The 14,712-nt window shown below is 35.5% G+C and overlaps 1 protein-coding gene across 1 annotated transcript; it reads left to right on the top strand.

Moving 5' to 3' along the window:
* Positions 1 to 6,482: 6,482 nt before the first annotated feature.
* LOC132302240 (UPF0481 protein At3g47200-like) lies at positions 6,483 to 8,745 on the top strand. Its single transcript, XM_059799099.1, has 2 exons — positions 6,483 to 7,219; positions 7,850 to 8,745. The coding sequence occupies exons 1-2, from the start codon at positions 6,590 to 6,592 to the stop codon at positions 8,570 to 8,572; spliced, it is 1,353 nt and encodes a 450-aa protein (XP_059655082.1). The 5' UTR covers positions 6,483 to 6,589; the 3' UTR covers positions 8,573 to 8,745.
* Positions 8,746 to 14,712: the final 5,967 nt, after the last annotated feature.

Here is a 14,712-nt window from a genome sequence, read left to right on the forward strand (position 1 = left end):
AATTTTCATTCAAGAAAATAATTAAATAAAAACTTCAATACTTGTCCAAATGCTCTCAATTTAATATATGTCAATGAACATATCAAGGTGTAATATAATATCATGCCATATGTTTAAACCAAGTTATAACAAACCGGGAGAATCAAATCTCATACAAGAAAAATAAATAAATAAAGTTTCTAGATTTAATACAAAGGCATGTGATTAAATTGTGTAAGCATGGAATACACTCAATATAACCAAGATATAAACCTAAGGCATCCCCTACTTTAATTTGAGATAAAATCTCAAATGCATACCGAAAGAAAAGTGCTCTGAATCTGACGATACTCCTAGGTTATGTCGGGGACAACGAGAGGAACAACTTTAATCTTTGAGATACCAAGAAAATCCAAACCTGGACTTGAAACCCGGACTTAAAAATGGTTAGAAATGAATTCTAATAAGGGGAAAAAGGTGCGCGTCGTCAAGGCCTTTGATAAACGCTAAAGCACTACGACATTTTACACGAGGGAAGAAGGTGGAAAAGAAGAAAAGAAGGTGGCAGCCCAAGGGGCTGCCATGGCTACTGCTGGAACGTGGGAGAAGAAGAGAGGAAAATGTTTTAATTTTTTTATAACCCCCTATTTATAGTAAAACCCTAAAAGTGCCCCGAACGGGCCTCGTCGGGTCCGAAAAAGTGAAATTTGCGCAGACGCGCTCAAATGGTAAAACATCATGAATAAAAAAGAACCGAAATGATAAAAAATGAACAACAGAATAAATAGCGTAAAAAATCGAGTCCCGAGCAGAGAAATATGCCTCAAACAAGTTCGGTAGCAACCGGAGTAAGAAATCCTTAAAACTGGGGAAAACGACCGGGAGGAAATTCTAAGAGTTAACGACTCAACAAAAAGTGAAAATGAATCCTGTACGAGGATCCAGCTCAAAACGAGGTATTTTGTAATAAATTTCGTTAATTACACAATGACCCCTACAAAAAAGGATAACTGCAAAACTGCCCCAAATGAAAATATGTTCCAAAAGATATTTTCTTAAAAAACCCTGAAATAAAATATCTCCAAAAGATATTTATGAAAAACACCCCAAGAAAAGAAAATGTTTCCAAAGAACTTTGCATCCATGCCCCTATGGACATCGGAAGCAACCAGAGAGCTTTTCTACAAAAATAAAGAGACGGATTTCGTGGAAACCACTAAGGATGAAGGTACGTGAAGTCAAAAACCAACTCTGAGCATGAAAAGTGAGGTTGTGCCAAAAAGTGACAAACGGGGAAAAAGACAAAAAATTAATAGAATCCAAAAAGTGAAAATGTGGAAATGACTCGGTCCTTAAAGGAAATTGTCAATCCAAAGGAAAGAATCTCAGAAACCATTTCTAAGCACTCGAGATGACACCAAGTGACAAGAAACAGAACTCGGAAAAGAAAATTAAACGGATAAAATTTATTCGTAAAATTTAAGAAAAAAGAAATGAGGGAAGATGACCGGGTCATTACAGGCTTGAGGAACATCTTTAGACTAGTACGAATAATCAAACATATACCAACAATCAATAGCAAGGTGATTTGATCTCCCACAAATTTGACACGTGACTTCACCATTATTGTTTGCATTGTTGGGAAGTTGTTGATGTTGTCCCGAAGGATTTAATTCTTTTGATTGAATATTGTCGTTGCTGGACTATCCTTGATTATAGTTGTTGTTTTGAGGGTTTTGACTTCCATTCTGAGCTGTGTAACACCTAGCATGTGTGAAACCTCTACCCCTTGAGTTGAATTGTCCTCTGCACCCTCGACCGTTTCGACCTCAACCATGTTGTCCAAAGAAGGCTCGTGCATGCTTGAAGTGGGTTTTTTCTTCCTCCTTTTGTGTAGCCAATGATTGTTCATGGCCTTGAAGGGCTAGTATGAATGGACTAAATGTTAGATATAGGGGTTTGGTAAGCATAGCTACGCGTCCATATATTTTGGACCCAAACCACGAACGAATTGGAACACCTTGTTGAGGTTCAAAACTAGCTTTTTGGTGCCAGGGAGATTATTACAAATGGACTTAAAATCATTCAAGTACTCTTCTAGAGATTGAGACTATTGATCAATGGGTAGATTTTGTGAGTGTCTGGAGGAAATAATTCCAGAGCTATTGCCTTGAATATGTCCATGATCATATGCATTGTTATGGGAATTATTTCCTTTAACAGCTGGAATTGTTGTCTCTAACTGCTATAAGAAAAATTCTATACATAGGATACTTATATGCAGCAAACAAATTCTGTTCAACACACAGAACAATCTTAGCATAATTTTTTTTTTTTTTTTTTCAATCTCAATTCATGTATCTTGACATTCCCTGCAATGTATTTACATAATGTTTAATTCCAGTCATGCACTTCGTTCCTTTACTTTCTAGTAAGTAATTTCCAATTCATTTTCTTTCAAGTCCTGCACTTATACTTTTAATTTCTTTCCAATTAGCTATAGAAAACTCCATAAGTCATTTTTCAAGGCAAAAAGATCCCTCGAAGGTAGTCATTCCAGTCCTTCTCACAATTGCCCGATCTTGTAAGTTTCTACTAGACTCTTATTCAAATCTTCTTTGGAACGACAATAGATCCTGGCACGCCCACACTTTTCAGTTCCCCTAGAAATGACAGTTATTTTATAAGGCTAAACACGTATAATGTGGCAACAAGTGAAACACAATTACAGAGTCTATATCCCACCTTTTCTTTCAACGCCCCTTCTTTAACCATATATGGAATTTATGCCAACGTGTGTGCAGATGCTACTCTATCCCCCTAATTGCAACTTCTAATTAACTAGATGACATACCATCGAGGAGCAGCTGATAGTGCTTACTTATTCTTTTTGAGTAGATGGTTATTTACATGATAGCAAACAAAGTCTTGTGTTCAAACCTTGCCGCCACGCTAATAATTAAAATTAAAATAGGTGTTTGACCAAAAGAAGGCCACATGTGGAGGATCTGTTGAAAGATTTAAATTTTGCTTGGTTTAGTTGAAGGGATGAAAAAATGGATGAAAGAGAGAGGGGGAGGGACGGATAAAGCATCATTGCCTAAGGAAAGGTGTCTCCCTCATTTTTTGTTTGGCTGAATGGAATGGATAGTAGACATGATAGATGGAGTGACATTGTTTTTTGTTTAGTTGGAAGGAAGGAAAAGAGAGTTTTTTTACCAATACACCCTCATTATAGAGTAGGTGGTTGTTAACAATAGGATTGTGTATGCTCAATTTATTGTAATAAGAAAGGAAAGGAACTCTAGATTTTTTTAATTCTATTTTATTTTTTATTATTTTTTAAATAAATGGGCACACAAACCCATAATATTGCCCCTAGCATACTCGAACACTGAATCTCCCTTTTGTGAGGAGAGACCACATCATTTGGACTCTTCAGCTGGAAACAGAAGCATTAATTAACACGGCAATAAAAGAATAGAAGGGGGAAATGAAAATTTTGGTTTGGAGGATGATATCCTATATTCTGTGATCTACCTTTTTCTTGCTTCAAGTAGTTTCAAAATACAGCAATGTCTATTGGAAATAAACTTGATTTTAGAATTTTAGTAGTAATTAGTATTTTCAAGTATTTGGTATACATGATGCATGTGTGCATTTCATGTTAGTGGGGTAGTAAATGGTCTTGATGGAGAAGGTTATGTAAGACTAAGAGGTATGGGAATTAAGCCTCCTAAACACTATGTTAGTGGGAGTTATGCTACTAATGGTTATGTTAGTGGGAGTAATGGGAGTTATGGACATTTAAGTGTAATTGGTTGCATATGTCTAGAATCCTATATAAACTCATGTAATGGACCTATTTTATATGTGAGTAGAAAAATAAAATGAAATAGTATAAGTGAAATAAAAGTATTTTCTTCCATTTTATTCTCTTCCAAATATTATATTAGTGTTGTGTGTGTATCTAAACCACTATTTTCAACAAAGTGGTATCAGAGCAAAAGCCAACAAATTGGTATTAGAGAAAAAGCCAACAAAGTGGTATTAGAGCCAGATTTTATGTTCAGAGTCTAGACGATCCTGAAGGCCTGACAAAGTTGATCCCATAAGGTTCAACATTTTGAGAAAAGCATGTTTCTCTTTGATGCTAATGAAGAGGGGAAAATGTATTTTCTCAGTGAGAAGATGATGTTCTCTGATTACAAGAGAATGAAAATCATCATGACTTCATACCTCAAAGCATGTAATTTGTGGGATGTTGCTGGAGAAGAGCCAAAGAATGGCATGTCCAACAAGATTCGTGTGAAAAAAGAAGAGAATTCATTGATAGTGTTACAAAAGGCAATACATCAAGAAACTTTGGAGTATTTTGCAGAGTCTAAAACTCCAAGTTGTGTTTGGAAGATGCTCAAAATCATCGTTTCAAATCATAAAGGTGAATCACTACCCATAGAGTATTGGGCACAATGCTTTGAGGATGATGAGTTTACGAAGGCTAATTACAAAAGTGTAGAGGACAATTTTGTGGAGAATGAAGAGGCATATAATGCATATCAAGTTGAAGAATTTGAAGAACAACTTGAAATGGTGAATGAGGAAGAGGTAAAGAAAGGTGCTGAAGAAGAGATTGAAAAAGTTGAGGAGAATGAAGTTAAAAGAGAAAATAAAGAAGAATAAAGTGCTAAAGAAGATGCACAAGTTGATGAAGTTGGTAAGTTAACAATTCTAGGTATGGTTACAAATTATATATTCAAATAAACTATATTTGACTTATTTGATGCAATTATGATTTCTTCATATTCATCCCAATTGAAAAATGAAAAATGAAATAAAATATTATGATAATTGTGTTCATGTTGTGGAGAATGACGAACTTCGCTTAAAGAAAGTTATTCCTATGAAGTATGAGATTGAAGCTCAAGATGATAAGAATATCTCAAATTATTTTTTGAAAAATGGTTTGGAGAATTTTTTAATTGACACAGGTTGGGTTGATATGGAGTATTTTTTTATTCCAAAGAAGAAGCACATTTGAAGTTCAAGAAGTATCGAAATTTCAAGAAGAAAGAAGACAGATGGAGTGCTTGTGTGAAGAAGATAAAAATTGATCACGAAAAGACATTATTCAAGCATTTGAAGATTTTTCACAAACCATGTACATCCATGGAAATGGCCAAGAAGATTAATGCAGTTGAAGGAGGTGGAACTAAAGACCAGCTAACAAACTTTTGATCAAGCTGCCAAGATCAATAATACTTTTACTTTCAAGTTCCAAAAATCAAGTGTAAAGGGTAGTGTTGGAAATAAACTTGATTTTTGAATTTTAGTAGTAATTAATATTTTCAAGTATTTGGTATACATGATGCATGTGTGCATTTCATGTTAGTGGGGTAGTAAATGGTATTGATGGAGAAGGTTATGCAAGACTAAGAGGTATGAGAATTAAGTCTCCTAAAAACTATGTTAGTGGGAGTTATGCTACTAATGGTTATGTTAGTGGGAGTAATGGGAGGTTATGAACATTTAAATGTAATTGGTTACATATGTCTAGAATCCTATATAAACTCATATAATGGACCTATTTTATTTATGAGTAGAAGAATAAGATGAAATAGTAAAAGTGAAATAAAAGTATTTTCCTCCATTTTATTCTCTTCCAAATATTATATTAGTGTTGGCTCTGTATCTAAACCACTATTTTCAACTAAGTGGTATCAAAGCAAAAGCCAACAATTTGATATAAGAGAAAAAACCAACAATGTCCGCAGCCTTGATGGTAAATGATTCCAGGTGCTGATGGTGCCTCCTTTTGGGGAGTAACTGCTTTTAATTTGGATCTTTTAGGTTCTCTTGAGGTGGTGGTTGATCCCTGATGTACTTGGTAATTTTAGTATCTAAATGGTCTCTGGTGATGTTTATGTTTTGAGCTCCCTTACAAGTTGTACAGATGCTTGTAAGGTGGCTTTTTTGGAGGCTCTGTTTCTGAAGTGTGTCATTGTGTGTGTGTGTGTGTGTTTTTTTTTTTTTTTTCTTCCTCTTTTGTAGTTAGGCCTAGGTTTTGTTTTTGTATCGGCTTGAGGCCTTGTAGCTTCTTTTCTGTTTTTGGGGTTAGTCCCCATTGTTGTACATTTCTTTCTTATCTATACAATGATTACCTTTATAAAAAAAATAAGAGCGCACTTGGAATATATATATATATGGCATAGGAACTTTAACAACTTGACCCATAAAAACATATATATCAGTATGTAGGTAACAAGGGGCAAAGCATAAAGTAGAAAAAACAAGTGAGAGAATAAATTAATCCAGTGCTTTATACATTCCTGCTGGAGGATCATCAATTACTTCAAAGCCGCACACATCAAAGTAACAGACATAATCATAAAGTATGAGTATCAAGACGCTTTTAGTCATTCCAAGAAAGGAATCTTGTGGAATTCTAGTATACGTTGTATTGTTGGATTTGTCTAGCTCAAGCTGTTAAGACACATGTCAAGACTGTGTCCAGAATTAATCCAATGTGAGGGACAATCTATTCTAGAGTCCCCTTGGTGTGAAGCAAATTTTATGCTTAATGGGAAGAAAATTCTTATAAAATGAATGCATGATAATCAGGTTGTTCCAACTGCTAGAGCAAGCTGAAGCGCGACGCGGAATGGGAGATCAAAACAACTGGGTGATCAGAGTAAACGATGAACTCAATCGTGTGTCAGAGAATTCGTTGGAGAAAGAGACGGAGGAATGGAAGAAACGATCCATTTACAAAGTGCCCATTGCTGTCGCAGATCTAAACAAGAAAGCGTACAGGCCTCAGACGGTGTCATTTGGCCCTTACCATCATGGTGAGGGGTCTTTGAAGCCTATGGAGGAGCACAAGCGCCGCGCTCTGCTTCATTTCCTCAAAAGATCAAAGAAACCTCTTCAATTGTATGTCAACTCTCTAGCCGAAGTGGTGCAACAATTGAAAGATTCGTACGATTGTCTTGACAAAAAATGGCAAGAAAACACTGATGAGTTCTTGCAGTTGATGATTTTGGATGGTTGTTTCATGCTGGAAATCTTGCGCACAGCCACTCTCAGTATGGCTGATTATGCTCACAATGATCCAATCTTCAGTGACCATGGAAAGCTATATATCCTGCCATACATCAAGCGAGACATGCTCATGCTTGAAAATCAGTTGCCCATGCTGGTTCTCAGTAGGCTGCTTGCGGTTGAAGATAAGAAAGCTATGGTGATTACAATTACTCTCTCTTTATATTTATGTTTTATTACTTATGCAAAGAACATGATAGAAAACACTAAGTAGTTTAGGGCCTTTTTGGTTCAGTTTTTTCATAATAATTTGGTGTTTTTTAGATAATTGAAAACTAATGTCATTGACTATTTCTGAAAACAGTTGATTGGTAGAATTATAAAAGACAGTCCTCTAAAAACATGGCTTTTATTAAATTGAGTTTTTAGAAGGAAAAAAAAAGTGCTAAAAGACTATCGGCCAAGTAGATTTTTGTACACCAAGGGCCTTGTCACCTTCCAAAGTGAATGGTGAGATTCGAGTCCGCAAAGGGAAAAAATGAGTGTGTGAGGGGTAGGGGCAGACCTAGAACTTTAGGTAAAGTAAGACAAGATTGAAATTTTGTAATAATTTTAGGGGAGCATTAGCAATATTTTTAGAGTATATATTGAAAAAAGGATAAAATAACGAGTAATGTTAGTAAAACAATTATTTTTATAATTATTGAAACTAGTTTTTTGTTTTCCAAGTCCTTAAACTTTAAAAAGAAAAAAATTACTAAACCAAATAGGCCATTAGTTTATTCCCTTTTTTTTTTCGGACAATAAAAAGAAGTATACTCAAATGCAGGAAGATGAAGAGTTTGTCAATACGCTCATTGTCAAATTCTGCTCCCTCCACGTTAGCACGAAAAAAAGAATGGGAAAATGCTTGCATGTATTGGATGTGTATAGGAAGAGCCTGCTGTCGGGAGAACCCCCTAAGAAAAAAGATCATTGGAAACCAAGCTCTTCAAGTGGTGATGAGATCATCCGGTCAGCGTCTGAGCTTAATGAAGCCGGAATCAGATTCAAGAAAAGTAAAAGTGTAAGCCTCAAAGACATCTCATTCCATGGCGGAGTCCTAAGACTACCTCGCATTGTGGTGGACGACGTGACAGAGCCGTTGTTTCTCAACCTGATAGCTTTTGAGAGGTACCATGTCGGGACAGGGAATGAGGTGACCTCCTATATCTTCTTCATGGACAGCCTCATCGACACTGTCAGGGACGTTAGCCATTTAAACTCCCGAGGTATCATCCAGAATGCCATCGGAAGTGACAAAGCTGCGACTAAACTATTCAACAATCTCTCTAAAGATGTCACAATCGACCCGAACTGCAGCCTCAATGAAGTGCACAAGGAGGTCACTCACTACTGTAGCAAGCGGCTGAACCAGTGGCGCGCCAATCTTATTCACACCTACTTCACAAATCCGTGGGCTATTCTGTCTGTCATTGCTGCCATTTTCCTCTTTGCTCTCACCATAATTCAAACCATATACTCCATTCTTGGTTACTATCACGCTGAATAATCAGATCTCATTGATTTCTGTCTGTTCAGTGTTCATTATATATATCTGCAGCTTGAGTGCTTCAATCCATCTATCAATTGTTTGCTTTTCCATACCAATTTGATTTGATTGATTTCAGAACATTGTAACCTTTTTGTGACCTTGGTAATTGAATAAAAATATTCTTTGTAATTATTTAATAATTTGGTTGGCATGCAGTAATGAATAATATTTTATTTATTTATTTTTGTTAGTGAAGAACGAACCCTCACCCCGTAAACAACTTGCATCAATTTAAGTTCAGGCCTCCGATAATTCTCGAGCTGGCTATGGAAGAGTAGTAGTTTCAAGAACTGTACCAGTTGAGCTAGCTTATCTGGCCATAATTAAAGGTAGTTTACCTAACTATATAATATAAAAGTTCAATAGACTATGCCAAATATATAACATTCAAATCAACAAGTTACTGAAAAAACAGTCTAAAATTATGATAGAAATATTCGAATAACCCTAAATTTCCATTTGCTTGAGCTACTCTTTCTATATCAGCTCTACAAAGTTTTTAAAAAATATATAACATTCAGATCAATGTCATTTCCAAGCCTTCCAGGAGAATGGGATATATATATATATATAATACCATCTCAGACCGAAGCCCAGTGGAATCAGATATTACAAGTAAAATGGTATACCATTCTTGACAGATAGATAGTTCTTTTGTACCAATGTTGAATGCCTTAAATTTTTTGGCAGCATTACAAGCTAGTCCAATGTCTCCTAGTACTCCACATTTCACATTTAAAAGGGAATATAATGACATTAGTTTACTTTGGCACTATAGTTTTACAATGAAATTCCGTCTCAGAATTCTGAAGCCTTGTTTAAAAAAGGTTAAAGTATTAAACAGAACTTAAAAAGAAACAAAAAATGATGGATTTCTTACAAAAATTGACCATTTTACCCCTAAAATAACTTTTTGCATAGAGAAAATAATCTTTGCCCTTGTTATATATATACCTTTCCCAAGGCTTTTCAAAATTTACAACATTCTCGAATTTTGACTTTTTTCCCAAAACTTCCTTGTTATCAACCTCAACCTTGTAACTTCTTACCAAGAAATTCTCATCATCCATGAATTCCTTATTTCCCTCAAGTTTTGGTTGAACTTTTGGAACAAGTTCCTCAACATCGCTATCGTCACTGCCTAGGTTAATTGTCTTTGTTTGTGTTCTATCCTTACTGTATCCCAACCCAATAGTACTAGATGATGCACCATCATAAAAAGAAGCTGAAGGTAACTCAACAATAGCTACATATATATTTATGAACATTCTATTCTCTAATACTGTGTTTGGTGTGCAATAATGGAATGAGAATATGAATGGAATGGAATGACCATTCTCATTATATTGTTTGATTGTAAATATGAATTGTGTAGGAATGAAATGATAATAACTATTCTAGTATTTGGTTGGACTAATTTAATTAAAATTTAGAATGGAATAAATTTCAAATTGAGTTATCCAAAACATCCCTCTTAGTAACAAATAAATTAAATTACAAAAATGACATTCTTCTATAATTTTTTAAAATTAAATGGTGGTAGTGGCGGTGGTGGAGATGGAAAGCGGTAGTGGTACAGACGGTATAACACATGTCATTCTGGTGAAGTTCCGTTATTTTTCTATTTTTGATAATCAATGTAATCTAATTTTTCCTTCATGAGTTAGATTACATGTTGTCTAGGGATTTTGTTACGAATTACCAAAGGGGGGCATTGTGAGATGTAATTTTTGTAATTGGCAAATTTAAGTGTCAAAACGAAGTCCAAATCGAGTTGTAATTTTCAACTTACTTTTGAGCCTCAATGTCAAAAGTGGAACAAGTGCATGCATACTGTAATGTTTGTAATTTCTTTATATATATATATATATAAAGTTAAGTTAATAAAAAAAAAAAAAAATTTATTTGGGCTGGGACCCACCACAAACATAAGTCATTACAAATGACTTATGATTTTTTACAGAACTCATTAGTTTTCTCTCTCTGTGCATGTCTCTCTCTTCCAGTAGCTTCATTTCTCTTTTTCTTTTTTCCTTCTACAAAATTCAAGTTTCAATTAATCTCTCATCTCTTAGAGATTTTGGGAACCGTTTATGGCAAAACGGAGAGCACGGCGAGATCTACGTCTGAGTACAAGCAATTCATCATTTCGTGTACTCTAGGGATTTCGAAATTCTAGGGTTCTTGGACTCAAATTGGGTCTTTTTTCTCTCATTTGAGGTAGGGGAGTTTTAATGCATGAATTCTTGTATTTTTGTGAGTTTCTAGCTTAAAGTGATGTCTAGCATGTTTAATTAGTGCTAATTCTTGCAAAGATTTGTTTTAAATAATAAGCATGGAATGAATGTGACTATTTATTAATTGTTTTAAGGCGATTTAGCATGTTTACATGTTTATATGAAATTGAATCTATATTTTACATGCTAGTTATGCAAATTTAATATTAAATGAGAGCTCCATCATGTAATTTATAAATTTGTCTTGTATGGTATGTGTGAAAGTTGTATGGTTGGGTTGAGAAATTGAAGCACAAGCATTCATGCATTCATTGGGAAAGAGAAAGAAAAAATATATATATATTTTTAAAACAAATGAAATTGTTTTAGGGAAAATATTTTCTAAAAGTGTTGGGAAAACTGGACACCTAGGAGGCGCCTAGTGGTCCATGATGTTGGTGTAGTTTAGAAGGGAATGTAGTTGAGTTAATTAGGCCGAATGTGATGCCTTAGAGGTGCCTTGTGGTCGTAGATAGTTAACCAACCTTCTTTTCGTGACGCCTTGGAGGTGCCTTGGGTCGGATTACACTAACGGTTTGGTTGTTGAAACGGAAATGTTTCAGAAAATGGGGAGTGACATTTGCATAATATTGCACTTCATGACATTGTGGTAAACTTGTGATTGGTTGATATTTGCTACATACATGCTGTTGTGGTTGAGAATGTGCGTTCCCTTATGGCATGACCTCATTTACTTTTTATCTATTCATTGTATGGATTTACGGGGATATAAGAAGTGTGTCTTAGACACTTCCTACTGAGCTTATGCTCACCCATTATTTTAAATATTTTTCAGGACATGGAAAAGAGGTGGCGGACGACGATCCACCATAATTTTAGACGAGTTTGGAGATCTATTTTATTTTCCTATCTTTTGTATTAGAATTTTAATATTTATAAATGTAATCTTAACTATTTTGTGAAACTTTAGTTTAATTGGTACAATATTGTAAACTATGGACTTTTAAATTTTATCTACATTTTATGGACTATAACTTGATATAACTAAGGTGTGTTCATTGTTTGGATGAGATGGAGGAAGGGGATTTTTGATATGTATGTAATCATTTTGGGAATGTGATATAATAATTATTGTATTATGCGTTGGGACAAGATAGGTTAGTTTTAAGGCCCAGTGAGGTCATTGCATTATTTTTTTGTATTTCAACAGGTTATAGAAGGACTTTTTCTGCGGAGGTCATGCCGAAATTTTATATATTTATTATTATTATTTTGGTATCTTTTTGGGGCGTGACAAATTTGGTATCAGAGCAATGGTTCGAAAACTATTAGGACGACGGGTAGAGGCCTACTTAGGATTATGGGGAAGGTGGATTGAATTGTTTATGTGCTTATGTGTTAAACTATTTATTATTTAAGAAGCCTGCTTATTTGATTGAAGTGCTTATGTGTTTACGGTTTTAAAAAGGCATGCTTATTTGCTATGTGTTCACATACTTATATGTTTCATTGCTAAAATGTGTGTTATATGGCCATGATGATGAAATGTATAAATAGTTGAAAATATATTAATTATGATACAATGACAAGAGTGATTTAGGTGGTAATGACAAATGGTAGGCACAGTGTGTGCAGTTTTATTTTAACTGTTAATGTGACAAGTTGTAAGCACGGTAGGTGCAAGCATGTCTCGTATGTATTGTGACGGTTATTTAGGTATGGTTAAGCAAGTATATAAAAAAGATAATAATAATACTAATAAAATGAATGAAAGATAGGGTATTTAAAATTTTTTTTATGATGGGACACAATTATATCTTGGTATGGGGTATGGTTATTATGTATGTGTGTTCACGTGTGTACATTCGGTTGGGTACGGGATGGTTGCTAGTACGGTAGAGTACTTGTTACGGCACTGATGGTTATGTGAGTTTTGACTTGAGTAGGCAAGGAGCTCGGTTACTCTAGGGTTGTTGGGTGTCGGTTCTTATCAAACTAATGGCGTAGGTCTTTAGCTTGTGGATTGAGCTATTCGGTGCATGGTTGCCTTATTTTTCTTCTTATTTTTGGGGTGTAGTTCTTGGGGCATATCATAATGCGATGTTCGGGGTTAGACGTACAAGTTTCAGGTGTTAGTGTATGGGATTTTGTGACTGTGGAGGTCAGGTGTGCACTGTGGGGGAGAGGTATGACCTTATGGGGTTAGTATTCGTGACTTGGGTCACAGTTTGGTACTGAGGTTCTCTTCGAGTCGGTTTGTAGTGAGCGTGATAGAAATTGCTTGAGTCATGAGTGTAATCTATTGATTGTAAATGTGTATTTCAAGCATTTTGGAATGGCTTAAGGAAGTGTGTTGGTTTTTACTGTCATGGAAACTTATTGGATTCTGTAGGTCTATGGTGATTTAGGATCGGTTGCCGGATCTAGATCATTTCATGGTCTTGTAGGAGTCTGTTTTAGAGACTGGTTTATCGAGGAGTGATTCACATTTCGAAGAGTTATAGGAGTGCGTTGCAGGTAATTGACTCTCGGTAAGTTGATTTTATGGCTTGGTGGATGAGCAGGGTTATAGGTTGGCATGGTTATTAAGAGAGACTTGAGGTGGCGTATAATGATTAGTTTTAGCTGTGTAGTGCAAGGTTGCACTATGCGGCAGGTAGTATGGGGTCATTAGAGTGTTTGGTTATTTGCGGATGAATTAATAGCTGGTGAGTATTGTGTTATAAAATGAATTGTGTTGTAGAATTTGAAAGCTGTGGATTAGGGTTGTATTTCAGATTGCGTCTGGAGTATCAAGAGATAATGCTTGTTGTTTGAGGATTCGAAGAGATAGACTAATGATTGGAGTGATTGGGGCGAGGTTGATCTTGTAGGTTAGTTGGTAGCCCCATTTGATTTTTGTCGGGGCGAAGGATGTTTTAAGGAATGGGAATGAGGAAAAGTAACGATATTGAACTTAAGGTATAAAGTTTTCTTGTTTAGATGCGTAGATCGCTCAGAAAGAGTGGTTTGATGTTGTCGGTTAAGCGTTAATGATTTATGGCATCGTTGATGGTATTGAGGTGATAATTGGGTGTTGAGCATTTTAAGATTTTTGCTTATTTTGTTTTGAAGGTTTGTCAGCATGACATTGCCGTATAGAGATTCTTTTTTAATGGTAAATAGTGGTCGTTATGGGAAGTTGAGATTTTTGCTCATTTTGTTTTGAAGGTTTGTCGGCATGACATTGCTGTATGGAGGTTCTTTTCTAATGGTAAATAGTGGTCGTTATGGGAAGTTGAGATTTTTGCTCATTTTGTTTTGAAGGTTTGTCGGCATGACATTGCAGTATGGAGGTTCTTTTCTAATGGTAAATAGTGGTCGTTATGGGAAGTATCGAAAGTAATGTTTATTTTCTTGTTACGATGGTGTTGTCCTAAGGATGTTTGAGGAAGAACCACTTTGTAGTGGTTTGATGGTCTGGTGAGATGAGAGGTACGAGTTATCCTTCGGGAAGAATGGTAATAGAGGTGTTATAATGAGATGTTTAGTGTTGATGAGCAGGATGGTTTAAGGTTTAACTCGAATGTGGTTTGGGGATTATGAATTGTTTGTTGTATGTTATCAGGTAGGTGATGGGGTTGTGCGCCAATTGAGGCGATTGTGATTAGCTTAGTCTTTAGAGTCAGTAAGGACGATGTTGCTATATAGACATTTTTTTTCTTGTGGCGAGCAGTGGGTTGTGACTAAGATCATGGGTCTTGTGTGCACGGTGTATGATGAACTTTTAGTGTCAAGGTCACCTAGAATTGAGTTCGTAGTTCCGTATGGGTATCCGTTTGGTTCTTCTCTTTGTGTGTAAGGAGTTTAGTTCATCTCAGG

Source organism: Cornus florida, unplaced genomic scaffold (genome assembly GCF_030987335.1).
Source record: "Cornus florida cultivar Cherokee Brave unplaced genomic scaffold, ASM3098733v1 CherokeeBrave_3.0.0_Hap2_Chr04, whole genome shotgun sequence".
Taxonomy (NCBI): domain Eukaryota; kingdom Viridiplantae; phylum Streptophyta; class Magnoliopsida; order Cornales; family Cornaceae; genus Cornus; species Cornus florida.